The sequence below is a fragment of the Mesoplodon mirus genome (assembly GCF_964341445.2).
Source record: "Mesoplodon mirus genome assembly, chromosome: 7".
Lineage (NCBI taxonomy): Eukaryota > Metazoa > Chordata > Mammalia > Artiodactyla > Ziphiidae > Mesoplodon > Mesoplodon mirus.
The window spans coordinates 45,053,371-45,068,797 of record NC_138983.1 but is presented as its reverse complement, the minus strand read 5'-3'; the positions used below and the strand labels follow the sequence as shown (position 1 = coordinate 45,068,797).

The following is a 15,427-nucleotide window of genomic DNA, read 5'->3' as shown; positions in this document are numbered from 1 at the left end:
TATCTCCACAAGACTTGTTCAAGAATGTTTCAAGCAGCTTTATTTATGATAGTTAAAGAACTGCAAATAATCCAAAACTTTCCAAATTTTCCAATTTAGAAAATAGGTAAAATTGTGGTAAATTCACATGATGGAATACTATTCAGCAATTAAAGAGAATTAATCAATGGTATATTCAACAATATGGACAGATCTCAAAACATTATGATGAGCAAAAGAAGCCAGATATGAAAATAGTTGCATGACTCCATTTATATTAAATTCAAAATCTGATACAAATTATTCTATTAGAATTCAAAATAGTGACTTGTGTGGAGCAGATTAGGGAGTGACTGGAGGGGGACAGGAGGATTGGGGTGATGGAACTGATTTATATCTTGAATGGGGTGTTGATTACACAAGTGTTAATGGTTATCAATCCTCATTCAAATAGATATTTACCTCAATTTTTTTTAAAGACTAGCTTTAAACCTTCAGTCTATATGTCAAATCTCAACTTAATATGAACAGTTAATTACTTTCAAAAGGAAATCTTTTCTGTGAATTGAAAAGGAATTGTTCACTATTTTTAAGTGAAGCAAATACATCAGTGGCATTCACTTACATCAAATATTCTTTAGGATTTCAGATAGAGTTGCTCAATTACAGGGATCCAAAAGCAGTTGGAAGAGACAAGACTAGCCAACTTCTCTGCCAATTATGACCTGAACAATTTCCTTCATCCTGTATTTTCTCTCTACATATCAAGACCTTAGCACAAGAAAGATATGGTAGAAAACACTGACTTCTTTGTTGATCTGAGAACACATGTGCATTCCCTCACCCCCAACGAATCAGCAGGCCAACTACTGTCCCAAGAGCTATTGTCGGAGATGATGATGGGAAAGTTAACAATAGCGGTTAACATTTTAAAAGCTCCTGTAACACCACAGACACTGTGCAAGCTACCTTGTATGTAATCACTGACTCTATGAGAAAGACACTACTACATATCCATTTTACAAATAAACAACCTGAAACTGAAAATTAAGCAACTTGTCCCAGATCACATATCTGATACATAGCAGGAGCTAACACAGTGTGCAAGGTTTGTCTGATCTGAAAGCCTAGATACTAACTACTATGCTACAGAATCCTAAATTAAAACTGTGGTCATTTAAACTGTACTTTATTTTCTTCTGAAGGGTTTAAGCTGTGCTTACAAATATTAAACTACCTAGTTATGATAATTAATAAACTACTTCCCAAATCCCTTCCAAATGTATCTGGCTATTCTTTAAAAGTCAAACCCACATTACAAAGAGTGAAAGAAATGTGATGCTTCACATCCTAAAAAGAGCAATTTATAACAAACAAAAAAAGAATAATCTCAAATTTCCTCTTCTGTGTTTAACTACCATCTTCCCTAAAGTATAAAAAGCTTTGTTTTAATTCACTTGAAAATTTTCTGAATCATTCAGAGATCATCAATGAAGAGGGAGGGACAGAGGGTCAGAGGCTGGCCAACCCTACCCAATCACAATACCGTGAATATTAAAGTACAGACTGATGATAACAGTCTGGCCTGAGGCTGATGCTTTTTAAACAGATAGGTGAAGCTGACATGACAAATGGGGTAATGGCTTATCTGAAACTGCCAAATCAGCTTATAGTACATATTGTTCAAACAATGACTCTTCTCACATTTAGCCTACAGTAATGTGCTTAATCTTAATGACATCAATTATCTCATGTGGGCATATGCAGAAATTTTTTATTTACATACAATCCATAACTAGATCTAGTGCATACTCTTAGCCTGGTGATCAAAGGGATGAATCAGAACAAATGAGTAGAGAGAAAAACAGTAAGAGCCTTGATACATAAGGATAGTTTATGCCAGGTACTTTCATTCTTAATACTCAGTAAACAAACACCAGAAAAGGCCAGAACTTCAGGTTTAAAGTTTCCTTCCCAGAAATTTTTAGAAGATAATGATGATAAAAATAATATTATAATAGCTAACACTGAGTACTTAATGCTCTAAATGTTTTTTAGGAATTAACTCATTTAATCCTCCCAACTACCTAATGAGATGGGTATTGTAATATCTGCATTTTAGAGATGAAACTGAAGCATAGAGAGTAACTTCTCCAAATCACAGGGCCAGCTAGTGGAACAGCCAGGACTCAAACTTAGACAAAGCCTGCTCTCTTAACCCAACATCATGTTTTGAGGTTTATCCCATTTAATATATTTACCTGAGCCAAAGAGCCAAAGTGGAAGGTTTAAAACAGGAAAAATAAATCCTGTATAAGATAATTCTCTACCAACAGTATACTGAAAATTTTGTTTTTAAAATACCATTCTCTAAGTTCAGTTCTTTCTTTTTTTTTTTGATAATGATAATGATGAGAAACAAAGAGAGATTAAAGAGAATAAACTAAAGGAATAGTAGAGTAGTGGCTAGCTCCACCAATATAAGAGATGAGTAGATTTTATACGGTAATAATGTTAGAACAATTGTCAGGAATGCATCAAAATGTTAAAATCTGTCAAGAAAAATTACACTGATCTCCTTGACAGCGGGGGCTGCATATTATTCATCTTTGTACCCTTCATACCTAGCAGAATATAGCAGGCAGTGATTGGTATTATAACAATACTTACCTGTGAAAGGTCTGGTATATCACCTCTGTCAATTCCAACTTGCTGTAAGAAGAAGCAGCATTGTATTTAATAGATAAAATTACAATAGGGTGTTTTATAAGTAAAATTTAGAAAATGACATTTATGACTAGTACTATGAGCAATATTTTAGAAAGAATTCTTTAAAATTAGAAGAATATTTAATCCCCACAGATATCATTCAGTACTTCCAAGGACTCAGATGTTGTCTGATGGCTCTAAAAGTTCTAACAGGAGGGGAGCAAGAGCTGGAAATTCAACAAGGCTATTAAGTTACCATCTCCACATCTTCTAAGCACCTATATAAACTACCTTGTCACAATCTGAAAAATCTATCACTTCTATGACAAAAACATTACACCAAGAATGAGCAAGGCTGACCATGAACAAGTCCCCTGGGGCATAAGAAGTTAAGGAACAAACCTAATGACAATGACTCTCTCTCCATATAGTATGCTTTCCCTGGCAATCACCACAGATAACAATTTTTAAAACCTATGTTCACTCAAGCAGGTCAGGTTTTATACAAATACCAAGTGATATTTAACCAGGATATAACTGTCCTCACAAAGCAATCCCCATACACTTTCATGATGTTCAGGTACTAGGTAATTTCTAGCAAAAAAGATAAGAACCATTTCTATTTATTCCAACACCCAAATTTAAAAATTCTTTTCCCTCCCATGACTATATGACTATATTTCATCTTCTAATCATTCTCTCTTCCTTTTCTCAACCTCTCAAGGGCCAGTCCCAGAATGACAGCAGTGGAAAATTTGATAAAATAATTCATACTAAGATCTTAAGAGCTAATCACTAATTGATATATTTGTCCTCTTCAAACACATTTGAAAAGGTTACTTGCGTCTTTTTTCATTTTTAAGTATCATTTTGACTTTTTTATTTTGGTTGCGCTGTGTCTTCGTTGCTGCGTGTGGGCTTTCTCTAGTTGCGGGCAGTGGGGGCTACCCTTTGTTGCGGTGCGCGGGCTTCTCATTGCAGTGGCTTCTCTTGTTGCGGAGCATGGGCTCTAGGCACGCAGGCTCAGTAGTTGTGGCTCGCGGGCTCTAGAGCACAGGCTCAGCAGTTGTGGCGCACGGGCTTAGTTGCTCTGCAGCATGTGGGATCTTCCCGGACCAGGGATCAAACCCACGTCCCCTGCATTGGCAGGCATACTCTTAACCACTGCACCACCAGGGAAGTCCCAGTTATTTGTGTCTTTACTCCAAGAACTAAGGTCTCATAACGAAATTGCTAGCCCAAAGACCGCCTCATGAAAGAACAAAAGAAGCCAAAGGGAAAAGCCAACAAACTAAAACTTTATTTAAAGAATTTACTAGAATCATAGCATAAACACTACCTTTTTCTGATTTTAGTATGTGACTGACCCTGAAGAAATGGGGGAAAAAACATGGATTTCTCCTTGAGAGATACTTTAAATCCAAAATAAATTTCAGTACACTTCATAAAATAGCTGATTAACACCACAAAGCTATTTTCTTCAAAGGTCTCATCATCCTTTTCTCCTATTCCTCCATCTGCTACAGAATAAAACATCACTGTGGTAATAGAGCTAGAATCACCAACTTGCTAGTTTCAGATTAACTACTTTGATATTATTAATCAGTTATATAGTCTATTCATCTTCTAGAATTATCCTAGCAAGACACCTCTGGTGGTAATGCATAGAGGGCAGAGAAAGGGAAAACAAACAAAAACACTTCAAGTGCTGCCTCTGTGCAAGAAAGATAATGCCCACAAGCATTATGACAACTACCTTCTGTGACAGTCTCAGAAAATTATTTTTTAAACAGATTTGTAAAATTAGATTATCCTATAACCTACGTTCATGGTTTTCATAATCAATGACAAACAATAAATGCACTATTTTCACTTCTGAAGGGAACAAAACATTTTGAACCATGTGGCTCCAGCTGCAACTCTCGCTGGAGAAAAGAGACTTGCACTAACATAGAATATTCTCTACCATATTGAATAGAATAAATCTTCTACAATACATGGCCAATTCCAAACATAAAAGTCACTGCCACCTACCTGATTTTATAGAGAAATAAACAATTTAAAAATAGATTACCTTTCAGTATTCAATACTGAATTAAATATACAGGATATTTTTTATTCAATATTATATCATATTCATACCATAGCACAGAATTCAATATAGCATAGTGATATAATTGAATATATACCTTACTATACTTAAGACACTTCTTTCACTTGGATATAGACTGATTTCTTTGAAATGCACACTTAAAGACAAAAAAAGCAACTTAAGAGATACAGTCATTTAAAGACAGTTTACCTCTGCAACTTTGAGAAACTCTGAGATTCTTGTCATCCTAGTCAGGAACTTCTTATAGATGTCAAGACCTTCTTTGCACTGGTTCTTTTTCATATCGAAATATTTTTCTGCCAAAAGTAGATGTAAATATACTTTTATTCACTTCAAAATATAACACTCAAAAAGAAAAAAGATTTAAAACAGCTCCAAAGAGATTATATTGATGTCTCAGAGAACACATTCACCCTACAGAAAAAAAGTGTTAAATAAGCTTAGATATTTAAAGCAAATTAAAATAGAGATGCTGTTATATTAAAAATTAAGAAATTATAACTTTACTCATATTACTACTATGTTCTACAATATTTCTTCCCTCACAATTCCCTAAATATATACTTGCATGTTAATACAGATCACATTTGACTCCATTTAAAACAGTGCTAACATCTATTTCCAAATATTCTTACTAATGATAAAGAAACATGGGGGCTTCCCTGGTGGCGCAGTGGTTAAGAATCCACCTGCCAATGCAGGAGACATGGGTTCGATCCCTGGTCTGGGTAAATCCCACATGCCACGGAGCAACTAAGCCCGTGAGCCACAAGTACTGAAGCCCGCGCTCTAGAGCCCACGAGCCACAACTACTGAGCCCGTGTGCCACAACTACTGAAGCCGGTGCTCCTAGAGCCCATGCTCCTCAACAAGAGAAGCCACTGCAACGAGAAGCCTGTGCACCGCAACATAGAGTAGCCCCCGCTCACTGCAACTAGAGAAAGCCTGAGCGCAGCAACAAACACGCAACGCAGCCAAAAATAAATTAATTTAAGAAAAAAAAAAGAAAGATGGCAACTTTTCCATGTCCAAATGTCACTTGGAAAGCTAATTTAACTTAATATATAAACAGCAGTAAAGAGCTTAATTTATACCAATCACAGGGTGGGAGACTATGCCTTCCAAAACTTTGTAGAAAAGAAAACTTTCCATTTTTCACTTGTTAAAAAAAAACCAACCCTTTTCCCCTATCTCCATAGATTAAAGCATCCCTGAATGAGTCTGTATTAAGCCAGACTATGAAAAACAAATTTAAATAAATTCTAAAAAAAAAAAAAGGAATGAAAAGGGAGAACAATTACATTGGAATATTTGACATCTGACACTTGATACTTTGGCACACTTGGCAGACTGTTAATTGTCTACTCCAACCAAATCCCATTAAAAAAAATTAGCATCTCTAGGCAAAATTAACTGCATTCCATATATACTGAATACACAGTAAAGCACCACATTCCTAAAATGCCTCAAAAGTAAAAAGCATCCTTAAAAATGCGTGTTTAATTATTTTAAAATAATTTGCAATCTGAAAATTAAGTTTAGAAAAAAATACCAATTTTACAGTTAAAGTTCATTTTGGAGTAAATTATGAGGAAATGATTTTCCTGAGACAGAAAATTCCAACTTAATTTTTATGAAATTTTTGTATTTCTAAAAATAATAAAACTGATAGAAAAAAAACATATATCTAAAAAATACAAAATTCATCTAGCTGAACATTCTAGTTGTGTAAGTATTTAATCACTTAGCATGTGTAGTCAGATATAAAATTCTTTTCTCCAAATTGTTACAACAAATGACTATATCTCAGTGGATTTTTAGGCAGCTTTAAGTAACAACTTAGACAATATTATTTACTATATGACACAAGATAAGAAATAAAATGTTATTAAACTATAGAAATATGTACCCAACAGGTTAATAATTCCTTCATTGTATGCTGCAAACAGTCTAATGGCATCTTTGAACAGGAGCATGAAGGCAGCATTTATTACCCCATTTGTAAGTTCATTGCTATTAACCTGGAAAAAAAAAAAAAGGAAAGATTAGCTAATGTTTTGTTTTAAAATGACAATTACTTCCTTCAAATTAAAATACAATGAATTCAAACATTTAGGTGTATGAGAGGAAGACATTTATCTCTAGCAATCAGAGTTATAGCCATATAGTACAAAAATCTTGATCAAAGAGTTCAGATCTATTTAAAAGCTACAAACACAAATCCTACAACATTCAATTTAGTTCAGAAGTAAGTCATTGAGAACAAAAGTACCCTTTAACTCTTGAAATTCTTAGGTTACATCTCGAAAGTCTTTTAAGTTCATTTCAACATTAAATACTTCTAATTGCAAAATAAAGGCCATTTCTAGGTAGAAGTTCACTCTGAGTCATGAAGAATTTACTGAATATTTTTAAATCAAAAAATATTTATTAAATGGCTACTACAATCACCAAGGCACTGAGTTAAGCTAGGCAGAATATGTATTTTTTTAAAAATATAGCTTTTCCCAATATTACAAACAAGCTCACCTTCAAAATGGATATAATAATATTTCTACCTCACACGGTTACTGGGAGAATTAAATGATATACTGAATGTAAAGAGCCTGATGCAGTACTTTACAAATAAATGATCAATATTTATTATTATTAGTGAATTATGCTTTAACAAAAAAAAGCACTTGTTTACCAAGAAATACAAGAAATACCTTTAGTTTTATCTTAAAGAAAGAATCAAAAGGATAAACCAAATTTATCTTAAATTCCTTTTTAGATATCTAAGTACATGACAGTTACCTTGTTAAGTATAGAAAAATATAAGCAAAAAGCTGTATGGTAAGCAACCAACTGGTAAATATTTGCAGAATATCTGACAAGGTTGACTTCCATTATAGAGAGAATTCTATAAGACAATTCACAAAATAAAAAATACATATAGCTAATAACATGTGAAAAGAAGTTCAACTTCACTGATCAAGTAAATTAAAATAATCAAATTAAATTACTGAACTATCCTTTTTTGAGCACCAGACTAGTAGGTATCAAGATAATCAAAACCAAGGTATTATTCTATACAGAAAAGGATGAAGAAAAACAGGCACCTATTGACAAGTGACGGGCTCAACCCTTCTGGAGTGTTAAGTTGGCAAGATTTAAAATTTAAATTTCTTAAAAATTTAAATGCTGGGACTTCCCTGGTGGCGCAGTGGTTAAGAATCCACCTGCCAATGCAGAGGACACGGGTTTGATCCCTGGTCTGGGAAGATCCCACATGCCGCAGAGCAACTAAGCCCATGCGCCACAACTACTGAGCCTGCGTTCTACAGCCCACGAGCCCCAACTACTGAGCCTGGGCAGCACAACTACTGAACCTGTGAGCTGCAACTACTGAGGCCACACTCGGCAACTACTGAAGCACGCACACCTAGAGACAGTGCTCCGCAACAAGAGAAGCCACCTCAATGAGAAGCCCGCGTACCACGACAAAGAGTAGCCCCGGTTCCCCCCAACCACAGAAAGCCCCTGCGCAGCAATGAAGACCCAACACAGACAAAATAAATAAAAAATAAATAAAGTTTGTATTCCTTAAAAAAAAAAAATTTAAATGTTTATGTCCTTGAACCACCAAATTCTTTTTCTAGGCATTAACCCTACAGAAATAGGTTTATAATTGTGTAGATACACTATTATCTAACACACACAGAGTATGCAGTGTCCCTCCCTCTTGTTTCTTTTCTCCACTTATTTTCTGAATTAAAAAACCAAAATACCCTAAATATTTATCAACAGGAGGATCAGATAAGTTGTTACACACAATGCAGGATAATAGACATTGAAAAGAATATGCAATTTTATAAAGGTACCCACAATAAATTAAGTGAAAAAAAAATTCATGGTTGGACCCTTTCTCTATAAAAACCAAAATAAAGCTCAGTAGTTACATTAATCCCCTGTCATCTAGACTAGGGGCCAGCAAACTTTTTGGTAAAGGGCCTGATCGTGAGTATTTTAGACTTGCAGGCCATATGGTCTCTGTCACAACTACTCAACCCTGTTATTACATCAAAAAAAGCAGCCACAGGCAACATGTAACCAATGAGCCGGTTCTAAAAACACAATTGTGGACACTGAAAAATAAACTTCATATACTTTTCACCTGTTAAAAATATTCTTTTTTTATTATTTGCAACTATTTAAAAATGTAAAAATATTTTTTATTATTTGCAACCATTTAAAAATGTTCTCAGTTCACAAGCCTATAAAAAAATACTAGTTTGAGAACCTGTCCTAGTCTATAAAGCACCTTCAGGATTCATTTATTGAATGTTTACTGAACACTATCTATGTGCCACACACTACTGACAATGGGGACACAGCAGGGAAAAAGAAGACCTGGTCCCTGCCCTCTAGAAGCTTAAAGATTACCAATTAATAGCACACCATTAAAGGAAAATCAATTTCAGCATAAAACTGTCACAGTTCCAATCACTAACTTGCACTTACAAGCTCTATAATACAATGTCTTTAAGCTAGATGCACCAAAAAAGAAAAGACTTGTAAATGCTAACACCTAACATATTACAAACAAATGACAAAGCTGGCAACTTGGTTCAAGTAACAGTCAGTAAAACAAAAATTCCAGGGAACACAATGTCCTTGGGCAATAGCTATATTTGAACTTCCCTTTATTTCTCAGTAACTGTCATGCTTTGAGTTCTACAATGCAGACAAAAAGTGAAATATTAAGTTAGCTCATCATAAAGAAAATCTTTATATATTTTTAATATCTAAAAACCATTATCAAAAGAAAGTAGATTTTCACATCAATCTCTTCATCTCTCCATCACTTTCTTTAGTATACCCTATAATTTGGGGGTTAGAGAAGCACCACCAAAGAAATCAGAGTAAATCTAAAACAATTATAAAAATGGAAAGTAATCTGATTTGGGACCACATTTATAGAAAATCCTTAGGCAAATAGGATATTAGTGTGAAAAAATTAGTCTATGATAACTCGAGAATAAAAACTCTAACCAATTAAAATGATATAATTTTTAAAATCTCAAATTATAAAAGCATTTATGCAATGAACTTACATTAAAATCAAGAAGGGCATCCATTTGATTTTGAATAATTGGTACAGTTTTTAGGAGTTTTTCTGTGTTCATTGTTCTCATAACTCCATCAGCCCTGTTTAAAACAAAAAAACAAAAACAATTGAGTTTGTTATTAAATCTACATTTTGAACTCCCATCTGCTTCTCTATTTAAACAGAGAACAAGGTGCTACAAAACATCGCACGTTTTTAAGTCACTATTGAACCTGAAACCTCAAGTATCAATAGAAATCACATAGAAAAAACAAAAGCAGCAAACACCGCTATGTCCAATATCAAGGTGCTCGTTTATAACTAAAAAGAAGATGTAAAGCATGAGACATAAAAATAAAAGCTTACATTATATAGCCAAGTTTATACTACACTTTTTACATGAGAAAATCATCTGATCCTCACACCACTCATGTGTGTAAAGGGCAGTTTTACAGATTTTTTTTTTTAATTATAAATTTAAAAAAATCATTTCCCTCAAATCACTAAATAGGACACAATGGAGTCTGCAGTTGAACACAAGTCTTGGTGAGCACCACTTTATTTAACGTACTTTATTTGTGACTCAAATCAAAATAAAATTATTTTATTATAAAATAAAGGACAATTTTACCAAGTCATTCTAATCTGGCCATTAAAATAAGTGATAATTAAGAGGAATGGTTTTTAATAAAATGTTCTGTTAAATATTTCCAAAAAGATTTCTTTAAATATTTCTTTAGATATTTCCAAAAATAGAGAAATATCAGCAGTACCAAATAAACTAGAATTTTACAAAACTGACACCAAAAACACTACCTAAGAGGTACTGGGGTTAAGGTGCAGAACTAACACTAAGTCTTTATTATATATCAGGCTCCATATTAAGGGCCTGATGTATGTTTTTCAAATCCTCACAAAAATCCTGTGGACAGTCTTCTCCCATTTTATAGACAATGAAATTTTAGGTTCAGGAAGGTTATGACTATCTAAGTTCAGAAAACAAATTCATTTTAGGGCCAGTATGTAAACCCAGGTGTATGAGGCTCCAAAACAGTGCTTTTCTTAACCTTTTGGCAGAGGAACAAGACCCTTTCAAAAAATATATAGGCTTTCGCTAATTCACAAATGATCCATACTTATAAACAGCTGTTCTACCCTAAGCTACCCCTTCAACCACAAATCCAGATACCAGAAAAACAATTAAGCTATGAAAAGCAAAAACAGTGCTTTGCAGGGCAAAACAAGAGTTTAAAGAACAAACACTGGACTGCCTTACATAGGCAGCTATTGACCAGCTTTAGTCCAACAACTCTCCCACATAAGATGTGTTAACCCACGGACACCTATATCCTCTCAGGTATTAAACTACATTGACTGGAGTTTGAGATAAGGACACCACTCCCTCTTTGTAACCCTTTCTTTATACTCATACACATCACACTCTCACTTTATCAGTCACCGTTAGTCCCCTTTTAGTTCTTCCTCGCTCTCCTTGCTGAAGTAATTTTTGACCTCCTGGTCACTTCCCCTCCATCACAGAAGACTTGAATACTGGCTCAGTTTTTCTCAGTTAACTTCAACATCTTAACATGCACAACCAATCCAACATCTTGATCGCAAAATCCCTTAACCACAACCCCTATTCCCATAGTCAGATCCTGACCTTAACTGCCCATCCCCCCCAAGAAACAACATTATCCCTACTCCCACTCCTACTCCCTTATCCCCACCTTAAGAAAAAGACAAAATTCAGACACCTTATCCTGACAATAACCTTTTAACTTTCCAGCTGCCTTGGTCAAGTGTCCCATGGCAAAAACTATTTGACTTTATCATAAACTTCAATGCATCAACCCCACCACTACCCACATTGATCCCTTTTCATTTTTCCTTCTTTAATCTAGCTTATAATTCCACAGATCATTATTATAATCACTCCCTTGCTAATACCCTAACTCTCTTATACCTCTCATTCCCTTGCAGTCACCTGGCAAATTCACAATCCTGGGTGAACACACATTTATCTTCTCCATGCCTGTACACATGCAGCTGAGTGCTAGTAAAGAAAACTGGGTAAACTGGTAAAACTACAAATTCTTGATCATCAGCCTCAAAATGGGGACTCAGCATTGCCAGCAGCCCTCTTAGGCTCTCTAGTGAATCCCTCCCCTGAGTACTTTCAAACCACCTTCTCCCACCTGTCCTTCTCCACCCCTCCCCCACATCCAACACACAAACTCTCAGCTCATAACTCTCAAAGTATTTCATTCAGAAATAGAAAATGACAAAAAGAGACTGTCTGATTAACTTGCCACCAAAACTACATTTATCTGATCTGCTCATTTTACATTGGAGGAAGTCTATTTCTTTCTATCAAATGTAAATATCACTCACACAGATCCTTTGGATCCCACTGTCACAATCTTTGGTTATCCTCTTTCTCTCTAACACAGCAGTGTCCAATAGAACTATGTGCAATGGTAGAAATGTTCTACACCTACACCGTTCAGTATAGTAGCCACTAGCCACATGTGGCTACTGAGCACCTGAAATGTGGTTGATGCAACTGAGGAAATGAATTTTTAATTTTATTTCAGGTGAATTTAAACAGCCACACGTGGCAAACAGCTACCATATTGGACAGTGCAGATCATTAATCTCTTTTACACTAGATCATTCCCATGAACATGCAAGTGAAGTCTACCACACTTTAAAGATTACCACACTTTAAACACAAACACACACACACTTGCACTAACCCCACATTCCCATTCAGCTACCACTTCTATTGCATAGTCAAGCATATTTCTTAAAAGAGTTGCCACTTCCTTGCTTTTCATTCATTATTCAATTCACTCCAGTATAAGATCCACTCTTGCCTCTCCAATGGGTATTTGTCTAACATTACCTGACTAGATTTCTCAGCATCATTCAAAAGTTTCCCTCATTCTTGTAATACTCTGTCTTAGCATCCCCTATATCCCCCACTCCTTGTTTTCTTCCTACCTCACTATCACTTATTTAGTCTCTTTCATTGACTCCTCATCCTCTACTCATTCTCTAAAATAAATGCTGTGTATCTCAAGATGTTTCTAGGCCCTCTCCTCTCATTCTGTATTTATTCCCTAGGATACTGTCATTCCCAAGGCAGAAATTACCAAACTGCCACTGATGTATTTATATTCCCAGACTAGAAATCTCAAAGTTCCTAGTTAGTATTGTTGAATTGCCTAATTGATACCTTAACTTATAAAAGTCACAGGCATCTAAAAACTAATATTTCAAAAACGAAATCCTTAATTTTTAACCACTATACCCTACCCTACCCTGTTCCCAAAAACCTTCCCAGTAAAAGGTAACATCTCCCCAATGACTTAGGCCAGAAACTATGGGGATGTTTTTTTATTCTTCCCTCTCTCACTAGCCTACACATCGTTTCATCCCAGAGAACTTAAAATTTTTCAATTAAGAAAAATCCTAAGTTATCACATGCTTACATCAGACTTCAAAAAACTCAACTCACAAACCCAAATGCTTAAATATGATTCAGACCAAATGTATGACAATTCATACTCCATGCAGAACACAAGTTTTTATTACTTCTTAAATAGATTATAATTAAATTCAGATACTTGCTTCCCAAATATAAGAGCAACGAGTTAAAGGATGATCATCCATATCCTTACTCACAGACAATACCTCTATTATTCTTTCTTTTGCTTGTTATGTAACAATGTCTTGTTACTTTGAACTGTACTAATTTAGAATTCAAGATAATTCAACATGGTAAGTTAACACTATCAAAAAATGGCATGTTAAACAAATAGAAAATGAAGAGACCAATCTTTAACACAACCAACTAAAAAGATAAATCTTCAGGCAATTTATTAGATCCATTTTTCATAGAATCATTTAATGTACTATTTAGAAACACTTAGTCATCTTTTCAAAAACTACTACATATCTACTATGTTTAGATACTGTGGAAAGTCCTAAAGATATGAATCTGAGTAAGACTATATTGTCTTCATGGATGGACAATCTCATATAAAATCTAACAGAAATAAGGCTTCCTCAAAAAAATTATGTTTGAGTGAATTCTTGAAGAATGACTAAGAATTTGCCAGAATAACGAATAAGGGGCTAGATAAAAGAAGTATATTTAAGTGAAAAGTCATTTAACCATACAAGGGTAATAATTCATTTTGCTTTTGAATATCCTATATTTCTATTTAAAATTACAGCTAATCTCCACCTCAATTTCTAAATACCAAGATATATTCTAAATGAATTAAAGATTTAAATATAAAATACTGGATCCATAAAAATATGCAATGAAAATATAAATAGCTAGTTGATCACTTTGGGGTAGAAAACCCCGCTCCAAGTTTGCTTAAAAGACAACAGCCATAAAAATAAAGATAACAGGCTTTTCCTGGTGGCGCAGTGGTTGAGAGTCCGCCTGCCGATGCAGGGGACACAGGTTCGTGCCCCGGTCCGGGAACATCCCACATGCCGCGGAGCAGCTGGGCCCATGAGCCATGGCCGCTGAGCCTGCGCATCCAGAGCCTGTGCTCCGCAACGGGAGAAGCCACAACAGTGAGAGGCCCGCGTACCGCAAAAAAATAAATAAATAAATAAAGAGAACAATTTTTAACACATAAGAATTTTTTTAAGTTTCAATACTGCTAAAATAAAACCAGGAGCAGTATTTGTAACCTGTGACAGTTTATTTTCCCAATAAAACCAAAAGCTTATTTGTTAGTTTGCCATGTGCTATAAGCATTACATAAAATATATCATTCAATTCTCATAACAATCCTAATAGATAAGTGCTATTAACATCACCATTCTACAGATGAAAAAATATTTACAGATGAAATAACTTGAAGCTTAAGTCAAGGTTTCCCAGTTGTGCCACAGCAGACTACTATGGTACAACTGGATCATATGTATGCCAACACATTAATGCCTAACCCTTCAGCCTCAAACAGTCTTCTCCATGTAACTAACCCACTGTCCTGTACAAATAACATAAGTTTGTGTGGCATGATGTGGAAATAGTTAGCAAACTGATGGATATGTAAAAAGAAGATACTTGTTCTTAGGAAATAGACACTGAAGTATTAAGAGCTATACAATGTAAAAAGGCATGAGGTATGTAATCCACTTTCAAATGGATCAAAAAAAGAAGTATACAAACACACATACACAAAGAATGTGACAAATGTGACAAAATGTTAAAGCCTGGTAAATCTGAGTAGAGTGTATAGAAGTTATCTGTATTATCCTTGCAGCATTTCAGGAAGTGAAATTATTTCAAAATAAAATTATTTTTTAAAACTTAACAAGCTGGCTGAAGTATCCTACTAAAATCTTTCATCTAACTGGAGTGAAGCTAGAAATCAAACCTAAATTTATCTGATTAAACAGCCAGTTAGTCTTAAGACAACAGAAAAGAATTGTAAAAGCCCAACAGAGAAGTGGGCAAAGGACATTGAAAAGCAATTAACAAAGCATGAATGCCATTTTTAAAA

At 34.8% G+C, this 15,427-nt stretch overlaps 1 protein-coding gene across 13 annotated transcripts in view; it reads right to left on the bottom strand.

Moving 5' to 3' along the window:
* The window catches only part of PICALM (phosphatidylinositol binding clathrin assembly protein), a 102,334-nt gene that overhangs the window by 42,104 nt on the left and 44,803 nt on the right, over positions 1-15,427 (bottom strand). For all 13 annotated transcript variants that reach the window (XM_082627109.1, XM_082627103.1, XM_082627108.1 and 10 more), the window contains 4 exons: positions 9,898-9,991; positions 6,711-6,822; positions 4,991-5,097; positions 2,650-2,691 (listed from right to left, as the gene is read on the bottom strand). In XM_082627109.1, coding sequence (XP_082483235.1) covers positions 2,650-2,691; positions 4,991-5,097; positions 6,711-6,822; positions 9,898-9,991 — 355 coding nt within the window. The remainder of the gene's footprint in view (positions 1-2,649; positions 2,692-4,990; positions 5,098-6,710; positions 6,823-9,897; positions 9,992-15,427) is intronic.